General features: G+C 36.4%; 1 protein-coding gene across 3 annotated transcripts in view; it reads right to left on the bottom strand.

Annotated features, from left to right (window-relative positions):
* LOC134650224 (cystinosin homolog) overlaps window positions 1-15,967 on the bottom strand; it is a 34,062-nt gene that overhangs the window by 2,813 nt on the left and 15,282 nt on the right. For all 3 annotated transcript variants that reach the window (XM_063505167.1, XM_063505169.1, XM_063505168.1), the window contains exons 2-7: window positions 7,965-8,075; window positions 7,243-7,342; window positions 6,762-6,962; window positions 6,081-6,321; window positions 4,078-4,197; window positions 2,479-2,649 (exon numbers count right to left, since the gene is read on the bottom strand). In XM_063505167.1, the coding sequence (XP_063361237.1) occupies window positions 2,479-2,649; window positions 4,078-4,197; window positions 6,081-6,321; window positions 6,762-6,962; window positions 7,243-7,342; window positions 7,965-8,049 (918 nt within the window). In that variant the 5' untranslated portion in view covers window positions 8,050-8,075. The remainder of the gene's footprint in view (window positions 1-2,478; window positions 2,650-4,077; window positions 4,198-6,080; window positions 6,322-6,761; window positions 6,963-7,242; window positions 7,343-7,964; window positions 8,076-15,967) is intronic.

Genomic DNA, 15,967 nt, shown 5'->3' with positions numbered 1-15,967 from the left:
CCGACGTTGCTTAAGTTCGGTCAAAATCATGTTTGTTGTATGGGAGCCCCACTTAAATCTTTATTTTATTCTGTTTTTATTATTTGTTGTTATAGCGGCAACAGAAATACATCATCTGTGAAAATTTCAACTGTCTAGCTATCACGGTTCGTGAGTTACAGCCTGGTGACAGACGGACGGACGGACGGACGGACGGACGGACGGACGCACTGTGGGGCCCTAGTAGGCCATAGGCCCTCGAGCATGATGTTTGAATTTCCCCATGATAATGCGTGTAATTACTCATCATTAGCCATAGTATTTCTTGGTTTAAATAGAATTGCAATTACTTATTAGTAACATTTACTTCTGTGTACTCAAAGTGAACACATCGGATAAGTCCTCGTTAGAGCAAATTATCATCACATTAACGTAATACGCGACACGGGTTTTTCCCTAAGTTCGATTGTTTGTGACCTGTTGTGTACAATGGATATTCAAGTTGAAGGTATGTATTTTACTTCTGGTATAGATTTTTTAAAGTTTAATTCAGCTTATTTGTGTGTATGAGGTGCTACGCCGACACAATGACTCTTTATATATTTTTATTTTCGATGATGTTTGTCGAAACTTTTACTTACTCATTCCACGTGCTAATGAATACACGTAAATATTTCTTAAGATGTCTTTATTAAGATAAATAACAAACTAGCTGCCACAGTCAGCCTCCGTCTGAAAAAATGAAGGTCTACGCCAAATACCCAAATGCGTAGCACTTACTACGAAATATACGTGACTTTTTGAAATGCAATTAATTAAGTATTTTTTGTTTTAGGTACTACTATCAAGTGTTCTTTTGCCAGGATACTTGTACTTGATACATGGTTATCAATAAACGACGCTGAATCAGGCACTGGTAGAAATCGACGAGTGTTTCAAACTTTGTCGCAGTTACTTCCGAATGTTGAAAATGTCGATACCGAGATTTTTGAGAAAAACGTTTCCAATATTTGTAAAAAAATTGAGTCCTACAGGAAACAATCAAATCGTATAAAAGCACGAATGCTTGCAAAACACAGCACCTGGCTAAACAGTTCAGTAGTCTACAATCTGTCAAGTGCAAGTGATAAGAACCAACAGCAACCAGCAGAGGCGGCAGTTAGTGATATTTCTTCTACGAGCGGCCAGCATCACAGAAAGGATTTCACAGATTTCAGCAAGAGATCAAAACGTCGCAGATTGGCGAAGTTTGCTAAGGCAGATAAATCCACTGTAGACTCTTTACTCATTGAATCAACCATATCTAACACCTCTTCTGTGGAATTCAATACTGACGAAGTTCTATCATTCTTTACTAAGGCTACGCGATTTTTGGTATTACTTGCCTTCCTCTGTCCATAAAGTATTAATTCACGGGTCGGAAGTAATTGATCATTTATTAGTATCTATCGGTGAACTCTCAGAAGAGGCTGCAGAGTCTTGTAATAAGTTAGTAAAACAATTTTGACGAGATAACACGAGGAAAATGTCTCGAGTAGTCACAAATACCGACCTGATGAACAGACTTCTCCTTAACTCTGATCCTTATATTTCTAGTTTAAGGATATTAGCACGTAAGAAGAAGTCTGTTCTATCAGCAGAAGTATTAAGTTTGTCATCTTTTTAACATGATAATTAGGTAGTACAATAGCCATTAGGTATCTAGTTTTTAAATACATGTAATGACTTATACTGTAGATGAATGTGTAATTATTTAATGAGTTTTTGAGACCTGTAATTAGTTAATATTAAGATAATTGATTTAATTTTAAGATTTGTTAATTGGAATAGTTGTAAATATAATTGTTTAATTAATTACGCCATTGTACAGTTTTGCTTGTGTATGTACTACTATTTGTCCCATGTTAGACTTGTTTATTTGCTGAATAAATACTATTAGTTTAACACAATTTACTACAATATAGTATAATTAGATGCATTCACTTGCATTTATTAAGCATTCAACTGCAGGAAACCCCTATGATCGCCCTTCTTAGAGCGTGGCACCACTGTGGGACGGACGGACGGACGGACGGACAGCGGAGTCTTAGTAATAGGGTCCCGTTTTTACCCTTTGGGTACGGAACCCTAAAAAATACATGCATACATCTAGCATCGAGTAGCGGAACTATCAGTACTGCTACTTGACAATAGATGTAGCACCGACCGGAAAGTCTTATCTCAACAGCATAAGACTTTCCGGTCGGTGCTACATCTATTGTCAAGTAGCAGTACTGATAGTTCCGCTACTCGATGCTAGATGTAGACACTGAAACTAATAGTCTTTTTGGTACCAAACTGATATATGGAGTGAGCAATCTATGTATTTTTGTCTCTATGCTTTGGTTGACAAAAATGGTGTTGACAGGTGTGACGATTCAATTACTACAAAACATTTCAGCTGACAAACTCGGGCACTTTTTCTAGACTTAAACAATCAATAAAATAATAATAGGTTACCTGAGGAACGTATTTTATAAGCGTGATGGCGAGCTTGATGTAGCTGCAGTAGTATAAGAAGTCGAGCCACGCCAAGGTGCCGACGCCGCCCAAGATGGCCGTCACTGTCACTACGAGACCAAAAACACCCAATAACCCGCGCCCCACCAGCGAAACTCGCTGCTCCTCGCGCTGAAAAACAAAAAAAAATCCCGAGTTTGCGATGAAAATGGATCTAAGGTCACAGAATAATAGTTAGTTATGATGACACTTAGAGACATTTACATCTCTAAATAATTTTCGATTATAGTTTTTGTATCTTTGTGTTTTTTTCAATACTATTGTTATTTCATTTTTTGTAATTCGACATTTAGAGGCTTTATACATCTCTATGTTAGTTTGATTTGATATTTACGGCTTAGTTGTATTTTATAATTATTGATGTGTTTTTTTTTGCTGTATGTAAATTCCATATTGACGTGTAAAAGTGCCCTTGTGGCCTATTTGCTGAATAAATGTTGATATTTGATATTTGATAAATAATAGTACTAGGTACAGAAGACTCACTTTCTAACAAAACGCGTCTGTTACGATCAAGACAGATATGGCCGCTAGGTGGCGACAGCGCCACGCGCTTATGGCTAGCCACCAAAATTGGTGTGGAACGGATGTACTTTTAGCTACCTGTAGCAAAGCGACGAAATCGCGGAATGAGCCACGCCTGCTCTCTCATTAATAAGGTTAGTTCAGTATGCAGGGGACCAATAAGCAGTTAAATTGTTTCGTTATAAACCCCGTCACTTTGATTTGTGATGTTCAGGCAATCGATGTATTATTGCAGGCAAGAAATACAAAACTAGAAACATCGAAGGAGCTGCGATGTTGTGAATAACGCTTATTTTTACGCCCTCAAGACTCGTAAGTCTTGAAGACTCGAATATATTTGATAATTGTATTTATTTATTTTACGCGTTTGGATGTAAGAAATCGTCTTTGCCGCCTTTGAGGCGTTAAGCCTCAAGAGTCTTAAGGGTTCGAGTCTTTAAGCCTCAAAATGAGCGTTATTCACAACACTAGCTGCGTCCGATCACTAGGCCTTACATTAAAAATAATGATATTTTGTTGACGATTATAAAATAACAGATCAGAAACTTCGAGGCCTTCGCATTCAAATTAAACAGGCCAATCATGTTGGTATATTCTGATGTCCAACTCTCCTGTCAACTGTCCGACCGAACTAACTAAGTATAGGTAAAAGTCGTACGTCATAAAGGATTTCAAAGTTGAACGAAAACGTGGGCTTTATCCCATGAGCACAGAATAAATAAATAAATAAATAAATATTGGGGGACATCTTACACAGATCAACCTAGCCCCAAACTAAGCAAAGCTTGTACTATGGGTGCTAGGCGACGATATACATACTTATATAGATAAATACATACTTATATACATAGAAAACATCCATGACTCCGGAACAAATATTAGTGTTCATCACACAAATAAATGCCCTTACCGGGATTCGAACCCAGGACCATCGGCTTAGCAGGCAGGGTCACTACCCACTAAGCCAGACCGGTCGTCTAAAGAATATACAAATGAATGGCTTTATGTAGTTACCTCATAAATGAAGCACTGTACAATCGTGATGAGGGTAGCAAACACGGCGTGGAGGGAAAAGAAAACGTCGTTCAGCTGCACTGGATTCAAACTCTTCGGGTGTCGAGCGAAGTATTCCGCCTGAAATTGAGAAATACGATCTTTAAGACATGATATTTTACAACTTTGAAACAAATTTTTTTTCAAACTACTATCATTTACTTGTTTATTGGATTCTCATACTCCATTATATTCTTTTATAACAATTTATAATAACAGTTTCGAATTTTGAAACAAACCTATTCCAACCAATCAAGCTTAATTGTTAAATTTCTTAGTTTTTATTATGATACTATGACATATTCTTGTATAATTTATGCTTTCACAAGAAATATGAAGCACATTTATTATGACGTAGTATTGTGCATCACAATTGATAATAAACACATATTTACTGATAGTAAAAACCGTGCAAAATAATCAATCACGCTTATATCAAAGGTGACTTGGAATATAACAACAATGCCAAATGTATTATTACGTATATGATATGTTCATAACGTGTATCTAAACAATAACCGATAATTGCATTAAGCATAATACAAACCTACGTAAAAACCTAGCAATCAATTTCCCATTCAAAACAACAAGGATTTTATTTACTATCTTCAATTATTGTATACATAATAGCAACTAGGTACGAATTATTATCCAAAAGTAGTGAGCAAATCAAAACTAAATAATAAAGTGGTTGGTAATTATAAATGTTGCTATGTTTTTTTCTAGTCAGTATAATATGTTGGAACTGTACTTAAATGTTTTATTGAGTTGTTAAAAACCCCTTGAGGCCCACTTGAAGAATAATTTCTAGGTACCTATATAAAACGAAGGACAACAAACAACCGCCTTACATTGCTGGTCTAACAAGTAAACATTGACGTTAGGCACCGTCATTAACTCATTACTTAACACAGTACAAGTCCACATGCCATGACAATTAAAATTTATAATAAATTAAGTGACACCTTAAAGGGAGAAAAGAACAATACACTATTTTGTAAACAATTAAAAAAGAATTTAGTAGACAAATGTTACTACCATATAGGAGAGTATTTTGGTGACAAAGATGTTTAGTGTGCATAAGTTTTGTATATATTGTTATATTGTTATTTATTATTTATTGTAATTAGGTTAATTTAGCATTTAAGTTCTAGAAAATAAGTTATCTGCTATGCCCCATCCGGGTTTTGATAATATGACGTGTACTTAACCCCGAATTGTACAAAAAAATATATAATTACCAAGATAATGACATAGGCGCCTGACAGGTATTGTTAAAATACCTGCATAAAATACCAATTCGGCACTTAAAGGACAAAAACCTGAATTATAAATTAGTATTCATATTCATATTTATTATTAATAATGTACACATACATTACAAGTCAAGTTTACAATGGGTGAAATAATAATTAAGAAGTACGGTTTTGGTTTGTTGTTAAACTGTGGTACCGGGGGCGTATAAATGAATATGAAACTATTCATTTCATTTAATACGCCTTCGTTCGATAATTTGGGTATATGTTTACAAGCGAGTGAACCGAGGTCGATGCCATCATATATTATGAAAACAACCAAACTTACTTTTTAAATAATAATTTATAAATAGGTAGACTGGTCATGATTATTTAATCACGTTAAAAACAAAAGGAAAGTTTACAAAATAAGAGGCACGCTTCACTCTTTGATAGTTTTGAAACTAAGGCATCGTGCGCCAGGTATCATGAAAACACTAAGTACCTAATATTCAAATACATATTCAAATCAAAAACAAAAACCGGATGAGGCAAAATTATGAATTTATCAACGTTCCAAAATGGGGAAGGTTCAGGTTCAACATACCTACGAAAAAAATTAACAGTCAGGATAAAATATCATTTCTTTTAGAATCCCGATTGAGTACCTAACAGCTGAAAATAAATATCGCATGCATTGATGCAAGAAATAACCGCATAGCTACTTACTTGTATTTCATTAGAGAAATATAGGCCGCAATTGAACAGCGAATACATGGTGAAGCCCATGATATTGAGTGCGAGGAAGTCGAAGTTGAGGCCCACGACGCTTTTCCTTTTAAAGTTGACGTATATTTGTGGGTAGAACGAGACCGACCACGCCGCGAAATACACCCAACCCATGATGTACGAGATTATGTAGATGGCGTTAGAGTGCATCACGGTCACCAGGATGAATACTGTGTCCATGCTGGAAGGAAGCGAAGGTATACACTTATTGTATTCTATTTGGATTCACGTAACACGGGATTTGCCAGACAAAATTAAGTTTTCCATCAAATTAATTTGAATTTATTGAGGAACGACATTCGATCTGAATTAATCTCCCTCTGAACCAGTAGACAATCAGCGTCTAAATTCAGTTGTTTGCAGTGGCATTACTGTCAAAGTTACTTTACAGAAAATGTGTCCTAAGCATTTGCGCGGAACAAAACAGACATTGATCATTTATTCCGTTCTGACAATAAAAAAAATATGTTACCATTACTATTTTACTTGGACTTGAATGCCCCGGACTTTTATAGCGCTGATATCATAGATATATCTGTCATGTTGGGGCTCTCACCTCCAGTACCTATTAACACCTAGACAGATTTTTTGAGGTTAGGTACTTATGGGGTAGGTACTCACTTGACGATGCCACTCGGCGTGACATTAAAGGAAACGTCTGAATGACCCGGACTCTTCCCATGCGCGCTGATATCGTATGATATCTCGACTGTCGTATTGGGGCTCTCCACGCCCGGTATCAAGACGTGAGGCGGCAAGAACTGGACGATGTCTGGGTGCTGGGCTTGTATTGTCACGTCTATGGTTTCGTTGTATTCGCCGCTGTAAATTGAAAAAGTTTGAGCTGAGTTCATGAGAAAATAACTATTTCAGTACAAGCTTTTTCGCATATTTAGTCGCCGTTCTTTTAGAAAACCATTACTTAATTTCAGTTGAATTAAAGAGCGAAATTAAATTGGAAAAAGGTTGCTTTATAACTTCTATTTTCGGATTACATAGTTGAATGTACAATGAATGTGTCTAGTCGAAAATGGCCGATCACGTCGCGATATACAAGTTACTACACAGCAGATGTATTGTGATACATATTTACTTAACTTACATTTGAATCAATTTGAAGAGTCGCGTCTCGTCCACCAAGAGGTTGACTTCTGTGACGTCGACATACATTTTTTCTACTTGCGATTGTGCACGTGGTAATCCTGAAACATAACATATAATATATGTAGTGTTATTATATTATTCCGGGTAAATATATGGTGAAAGTGGGATAGATGCCCCATTTTTTAAAATTACTTAGTACAAAAGGCAAGATTCTTTATTTGTAAAACGGGTATGTAATACTTTGGTTTATTATCTTCAAATTTATGAAAGGAATAAACATTCTCTTTAATATTTCCAGACTATTGGCGATTTTAGCGGACTTCTACATTTTGGGACAACTAACCCATATATGGGATAGTTGGCTAATCCATGTAAATTACGTTTAGGATAGATGCCCCGTCGAGAAAGAGGATATTTATCCCGCAAAAACTCTGATCGCACATAGCCGTCCCATGCAATTGCACAGAGACATGCAACACGGTCAACTTAGTTGTGGTTGCAGAGTCTCTCGATAGATTAATAAAATAACGTGTGTTTCATTCGCGAAACTAGAGTAATTGCAATCAAGGCAACTATACCCCCGGGGCATCTATACCAGTTTTACCCTATGTATATTTACAAAACAGGTAAAATCTTATCTTATGATTATGAACCTACCACAAATTTTCAGCCACTGAAAAATAAACAACAAACACTTAAATTTCACAAAAAAAATCTTACCTAAGAACAATACTGCAACAGCAACTTTAACAAACATTACGCTATGACTAGAAGATCCACATCCAAACACACTACCGCGCGCCATTTTTACTGCTTTCAATTTGTTCCTTTCTGTAACAACACAAATAAAATATTATTTTATTACCACATCAAAATGACTAGCTTAGCTTGTATGCAGTTTCAAGCATGAATGGATTTCCTGAATCATTGTATCCAATTAAATACGTGAAACGCAACGGGAAAACTATGTAATTTATACAAAAGACGATAAACTCTTAGTGGGGTTTCCCAAGTTAAGGGTACTAAAGTTAAAAAACGCTTGTCATAGCATAGACGGAAGTCACCGAAATGATCCCATGCCCAAGCATCAAGCTTTTGATGGTACCGAATACTAAAAACGTAAAGAGTAGCCTCGTCAAAGTAGTTATTCTACATATTTAATTAACATTGGGTTTAGGTAGAACATAGAACAGTATTTTAACATTTGTAACGGATGATAAGGAAATATTTACCCGAATTTTTAGCTGCCCATAACTACTAGATGGAAGGTGACAAATGCAGTATTTAAATATCACGTATATCAACCGTAAAAGCCTTGGAAAAATTATTCAATAATCAATTGTCAACCTTACCCTCGCGTAACAAAGTCTAAATTCAAAACGGCTTTCCACACAATAGTTTTACGGTTTATCGTAGACCCTGAATTAGCGTATTTTAAAATTGTGCTGTTTCATGCAATACCGTATGGAGCGATAACGATAAAAGAAACAAACGTAGGTTAGGCAAACCGATATAATGTTACAAAGCGTAAGAATTACGAGGAATTTTATACTTTTACTACCGTGTAACCACTAAGTACTTACAAGCCTATGTAATTACAATTATGTACTTTTAAATGGACCCAGGTTGGTGGATGTTTGTATTCAGAAATTGTTAAAAAAATATTAAATAATGTAAAGTGTGTAGACCAATATTAAATCCTACATGTAACACAATCACTATGCCGTATTAATATCATCAACGGGACTACAGTTGTACTCATTTTAAAAACACAAACATGATTTTTTATCAGAACTTTTGCACTAGGCGAGACCGTGAGAAAATATGACATATCACAAAGTAATCAAGAAACGACAAGACTGAAAGAAAACTGTCTATCTATACTGTATAATCATTTCGTAAAAAATATTCCATTGAGATAGAACTTATACCAACAAGTGCAATGTTCCACGACCAATGACCTTTTGCGATTTCATTGTCAATGTCAGCGCGCGATCCGCAAAAACTGCATACAGTCATGCAGGGTATATTTATCGACACAGTAACAATCTCTTTTTTAAAGTGGCTTGAATAATCTCATAGAATTGACGTTTAAAATAACACTTGCACCGTCGGTACTATCAAAATCACTGTCAACTTAGCTTGGTCTAACTCTAATTATTTAATAATACGCTGGAGGCATTAAAGTTTAAGTTTACCTACAACTTATTGATTTACTCGGACTGTAGGCATCAAAACAGTAATAATAATAACCGAAAGAAATATGACAGCTCAATGGTTAATAAACTAATGTGTTATGGAAATTATTGGTTGCGGTTTTTAAGTTAGGTACAATAGGTAATTAATTTGAAAACAGGTAATGACTCAGGAAAGAGAAATAATAACACAAGAATCCATCTTTTAAGTTAAACTAGTGCAATGGTATTCACTGCACTAAAATGAGCAATAAAAATGGAGTACATACACTTTATATGCAAATACGAGATGTACCCGTTTCCCTGCTCCTGACTGATTAATAATTTTGGTCGTTTTAAGACTAAAGTTACCACTATTTCCGTTGTAGGCAAACGTCATATAATACTCAGATTTTATAAAGTTTCAGGCTTTATTTAGGTTGCATTCCAGTTCCATTCATATAGCTTTACGTTTGACCCAATGCCATTACGCGCTAAGGTAAGTGACTATTATGTATGGCACCCAGTCACTTAACCTTAAACGATAAATAGTGTGTTACATAACCTATTTTTAATTTACCAAGTCAACGTTTAAATAACTTATTTAAATTACCTTGCTATATATAAGCTATGGTAACTACAACTTGCTTCTGTCAACATTTTATATGTAGGTATACTTACTTCTTTAGATATTCCTGTGAAAAACTTTTATTGTTAACTGCACTTTGCGCAATGCATCGATTAAACATCAAGAAAACTAACACAACCAAACTCATTGAGATTGTTTTTTTTTTAATACAGAGCCCGTACCATGAGTCACTGACAGTGTCAAAACTGACATATACGCTATCGAGAACGTAATTTACTTTCTATTCATCTCGTTCGCACTAATATACGAGTACGAGCGAGATGTATAGAAAATAAATTACGTTCTCGATGGCATTTATGTCAATGCCAAACTGATGGTAGCCGTACAGTTATCATATGACAGCTACCATCAGATGCTCCTTAAGAAACTTCATAACGATAATCACTTTGAAGTTGGAGTCAGAAACTAAGGAGAAATACCTATACCGTGATGAATTTAAAATCATTGAAAACGCGAAAAATAACCCTCCCCCCCTCCCTCTGGTTTTTTGGAGTATTTCGTATAGGTAACTAGTTTCATGGTTGCTGTAAAACAATTTAAAGTGTAGGCTACTGGGACCGTAAAAGTAGTCTTGGGTGTGTCCTGTTATATACTCAAAATATAGTAAGGCTTTAAAACGCGCTACTTCATTAATTTCAATATTATTCACCGCTAAGTGCTACGAGATAATTTACAAAGGTACTTGTATTAAGCAACTAGCCAACCTTGGGGGACAAATGACATTCATATTGATTCAGACACCTTAGTATAAACAGGTGTCTATACGGGACTTTTAATATAATGTTTACTTCAAGTACCTAATATTATTATGCTTTAGTGTCAGTGTATAAAATTGTGTTGCTCGAATAAAATAACAACAAAAGTGAAAAGCGTACGCAGATGTATGTAGATAACAACATTGAAGATTTGAATTGGATAGACTACAGGATTGATAAAAACTAGCAATTAGTAAAATAAGAAATTTGTAAGAAGTCTCAGCGAATTTTCCGACATGCAGTATCGAAATGTAGAGTCAATAGAAGATCTACAAAGATAAATCTGTAATTTTTACATACCTCTCCGAAAAACCGGCGTAAAACAAGATATAAGTACATATTATTACCGTTAATTTTACTGATGACAATGCAACAATCTATATTGAGTTTCTTGAGTGAATAACCAAGTATCAGTTACTGCTCATTATCGCCATAATCGTTAATGAATCAAACCAGTATAGTCACCTCATTTGTACGGTACACTTATGCCAGTTTGTGGCACAAGAGGACAAAAACTGGTCATCCTATACAGCCGGCAGAGCGGAGATACGAGGTCGATATCATAATTATGCAACCAGCGTAGCTGATGGAACCTTGTGGACCTTAACACAAAGGCGTAAAAGCCGTATTAGTTCAGGCTTCAATTGGTATGTTAAATGCAGTACATGTTCTCACGGGGACAACGATCGCTTACAGGCTAAATGTTACTGTTATGTATTTAGGGTTCTGCTAAAAACCGTGCTTGCAAAGAAGCGTAAAAAGACCTACGTTGTTTTTTCAATTCCTTGAACGAGGTTACAAGTTTTAAAATTAAGCAAAGTAGCTACTTGTATGATACGGATAGGCCAGTATCTCAGTGGATGTAGGTCTATTGGATTCAAGGAAAAACAAACTTAAGAATATACTTACATATTATAGTTATATTTACAAAGCAAGGCCACTTTTATCTTCCTAAGCTAAGATGGCGATCGCATAATTCTATGGCCATCACGATTAAGCCTGAGAGTGATATATTTAAACACCAACCCTTGACTATCTTAATCCGACACTCAAGTGACGTAGTTTATCAGTGTGGATATAGTAGGTTTGTAATAAACTAGTACCTAAACCAGTAATCATGAAATACTAAACGCGGTAGTTGGTAAAGGGGAATTTCTGCTTCAATAAAGAACTGAAGAGCATCTTCATGTTGGTGATCATACTCGTGTCGTATCCCTCCCAGGTATGTAACGACAGGATTCGAATATTTTAAAATGTCATCGATAACTAGTCGTCTATATCATTATTATTAGGAGCCTACAATGTCCCGCTGCTGGACAAAGGCCTCCCCCCACTTTTTCCAGTCTTCCCGATCCTGTGCAGTCTCTGGCCATTCCTTTAAAAAGGAGTCTAGCTCGTCTCGCCATCGCCGACGTGGTTTGCCAACTCCTCGTTTTGTGCTGGGCTGCCATTTTGTGACGATCTTGGCCCACAGTTCACCCGACATTCGGCAGACATGACCAGCCCAGTCCCACTTTAGCTTGACCGCTTTCCGAGCTACGACGACTACTTTTGTTCTGGAGCGCAGTGCGCACCTATATGTCACACCTAATATGCTCCGCTCCATAGCTCGCTGGCAAACCCCTAGTTTGGACCTCTGACTCGCCGTCAAATACCAAGTTTGTGCACCGTAGGTGAGAATTGGAAGTATGCACATCCACATCCATGCAGTCTCCGCTTAATTGACAGGGAGAGATCGCCTTTCATCAGATGTTTCATGGACCAATAGCTCCCCCAGGGGTTTTCAGTTCGTCTTTCGACTTCCTTCTCTTGTCGCTCCTGGAAGGAAGCTAATTGGCCCAAGTAGATATACTCTTGGACATATGCAACCGGTTCTCCGTTTATCTCAATCCTACGTGGGGTGCAGTCGTCTAAAGACCGATTAATATTTTCATACCACCGAAGACGCGTTTAAATGTGGCACTTGAAAGCCTTGATAGATTAGAATTATTTGTAAATAAAACCGGTACCGGGAGCACACCCTACATGAGCATATGAAACGCACTCCTCATGATCAGTGATCACCTAACCTAACGTCACCGCACCTCCCTCGCACTCTTGGGACAGTGTTATCAGCAATCGGCGCGTGCGGCTACTTACAACAGTAAACACCCGTTCCGGTGTTCACGACTAAGCCCTCGTGCTAACAGCAAGCGCGTGACGCCGTATCTATGCCACTCAGTGATTAGATGCGCCGACTGTCTATTGACTTTACAACTTGTAACATTAATCACAGTCTATCGTGTGGATAACTAACGGATTTAACCGCTGATAAAAGTCTTGCTATTCAGGGTGCGAAAGGCTTGAATGATAGATGGCTTAGTCAAATAAATATAATAATACGAAGATAAGAATTCTTAATGTAAAAAGGCGCTGACAGTTTCATGTCAATAGTTCTGATACATGACGTGTTATCGTTCGATCGAATAATCTTATCGAATAATATTATGGGACGAAAATTGCAATTGTCTCGCATATTTTGCTCGCTTCGCTTACGTTCGAGAAGCAATCTTGTTCCTACCTTACCGACTTAGTTGCATGAGCTAGACATAAGGCAGACAATTTAAGAATGTAGAACGGAGGCCTAGACAATGAACGAATGATACATAATAATAGCAAGTTCATTCAACCGAATCGATCTAGTCATGTGACAGACAACCACTGACTACCTAATACTATGCAATCCCTAAGTATGACCACATCTGAGTAATTTAAATCAATACCACCATCCTTAATACTTACGGCATTAATCATTCAAACAATTAAACAGGTATGTCTTAAAGAATGTGGTGAATATTGTGTTTTAATAAAATAAATTGTAAACGATATAACTCAACACGCCCAATAATCAACTACATTGTTTTACTGAATTTCCGTCAAGAAACAGCAAACTGGGTAAACAATAAGGCTATATCAGTCCAGTCGTTTATCAACATACAACATAAAATAAAATATAAGGTATAACTGCATAGTGCTTAATAAAAAACCTAACGACAAATATATACCTACGTACCTCACGTGCTTTCACATGATGAATCACAAGACACTGGGCTACACATAATCAATTTCAAACTAACGTCACTCAGTCTTGATCATGAATTAACGTAATCGTATACATGTCGCATGCATGAAAATGTTAATTCTGACCAATTTGCAACTGATAATTTATACGTGATAATTTATATGGGAAAGTACGGAAAATTGCAGTCATTAACAGCGTAAATTATATTCTAAGATAGTAAAGTAATCACACTTTTCGCTCTATTTCTAATGTGACTAAAGCAAAGTTCGTCTGCATCATAAGGTTAAGTTCTTTATAAAGCTGTTCGATTTGTTAATGAAAGATAAATTGTGTCCTGCATTCCTGTGTAAAAATACGTGGAATAGAAAACATAAACACGAGACGCATGCGGTGACACGGTCATCTTGAATGAAAGCGGTCCGAACGCTTTCGCGACATCTAGTCCCTTGAGGTCAACGCCTTGCGCTTGCTTTTCTTTTAGTGCATATCGATGCATACATATAAGCCATATGGCGCAAACTTTTTGGCACCTATAATGCTTTGGTTTCCTCCGAAAGCGGTGCCGTCATATAGCGGCCGTCTCTATACAAATACTACGACATCCATATTTAGCCGTATTATTTAGTATGGAGACGGCCGCTATATGACGGCACCGCTATCCTAGGAAAACCGATCTTAAGAGATGTGTTCCGTGAATGTTATTATCTGGTTATATCCCTAATGCGCTACACACCTACAGGATAGACGGTACATGTCCGTATTTCATGGGAACTGAAAATTGTCGTTTTAGTACAGAAGGAAATACTCGTAACTACTGATAGATTGGGTGTCATTGTGTAATTCAACTGTCAACTCATTTGTGAATGATATGGTATATCAAAACTCAGTAATTTAGAGTTATTCCTGCAATTAGGCTAAGGATGTTTCAACGCTGAGCCCATTGCTTCCGATTGACGCCGTTTTACGCTACTCATAGCGTTACGTATGGTAAAACAGTATCATTTGATGCATCGTGAGTTAGTGAGGCATCAACCGGATATTGATGGATGCCTACGAATAAGTTGAGTAAAAAAAGCAAGCAAATATGTAAAACAACAAGCTAGCTGTCTTGTAGAGAAAGACGACCATGAATTGGAAGATAACTATGCCAATTAAGTACTTACATAAATATTTATCATTGACATTACATTTAAATAAGGTTATTGATAAAAACTGAATTAAAACTGTTTAATTTGAAGTTCACTGGAACTTCATGAAACATTTTGCACTATAAATACTACGGTATGTGTCTGAATCATTTTCGCATATTTGCTAGGTAGCTCGTAACCTTTGGCAGACGAATCTAATTATTTATATTATGTTAGCTAATATTGGAAGCTGGAAGTCATAAATGTGTAATAAACTTATTTCAGTGAATTTAATGTTTGAGCGAACGCAAGTTATTGGACTACTTTGCTTTTGAAACCAGAATACCTCAACATGGTAAAAGCAGGTGAAATGTACTTGATCATTTATGGCGGCGAGTACGAAAGCAACTGCTCATTTACATTTTTCTAATGAAGGCATAAACCTATAAATATATAAGATACAGATCTTGACAGAATTATGAATGGACATCCCTACCCGAAAACTCTTCTTATACCTATGGTTATTTCACACATACTTTAGTACAGAATGTCTTTGTATATTCTTATGTAAATGAAGATGAATCCTATTGAACCAAATTTAAGCCCACCTCTCAAACAATTTAAAAGTATCCGACAGGTTATCACCTCTTGCGTGACAAAGAAAAGTATTTAGATTATATGATAATAGATGTAAATGTTCGAGTATGTCGAGTGCGTAGTTTTTTTTTTACATTTAAATCAGTGCATGCATTTTAAACGTGACGGCAGTGTAACATTTACATCATAAGAGATTATGACTTTTAATGAAACACATCCTCAAATAACTCGTCTCGCAGTTTGCGTATTAACTCGGTATTTATTTAAATTTGCATACCCAATCCCTCTCAAGCTAACTTGATAGAAGGCATGTGCCTAGAATTGGAACGGACATACCAATAACCAAAGCTGATAATGATA

This window comes from Cydia amplana, chromosome 8 (genome assembly GCF_948474715.1).
Source record: "Cydia amplana chromosome 8, ilCydAmpl1.1, whole genome shotgun sequence".
Taxonomy (NCBI): Eukaryota; Metazoa; Arthropoda; class Insecta; order Lepidoptera; family Tortricidae; genus Cydia; species Cydia amplana.
The sequence above is the reverse complement of the archived record's forward strand: the minus strand, read 5'-3'. Positions and strand labels throughout refer to the sequence as shown.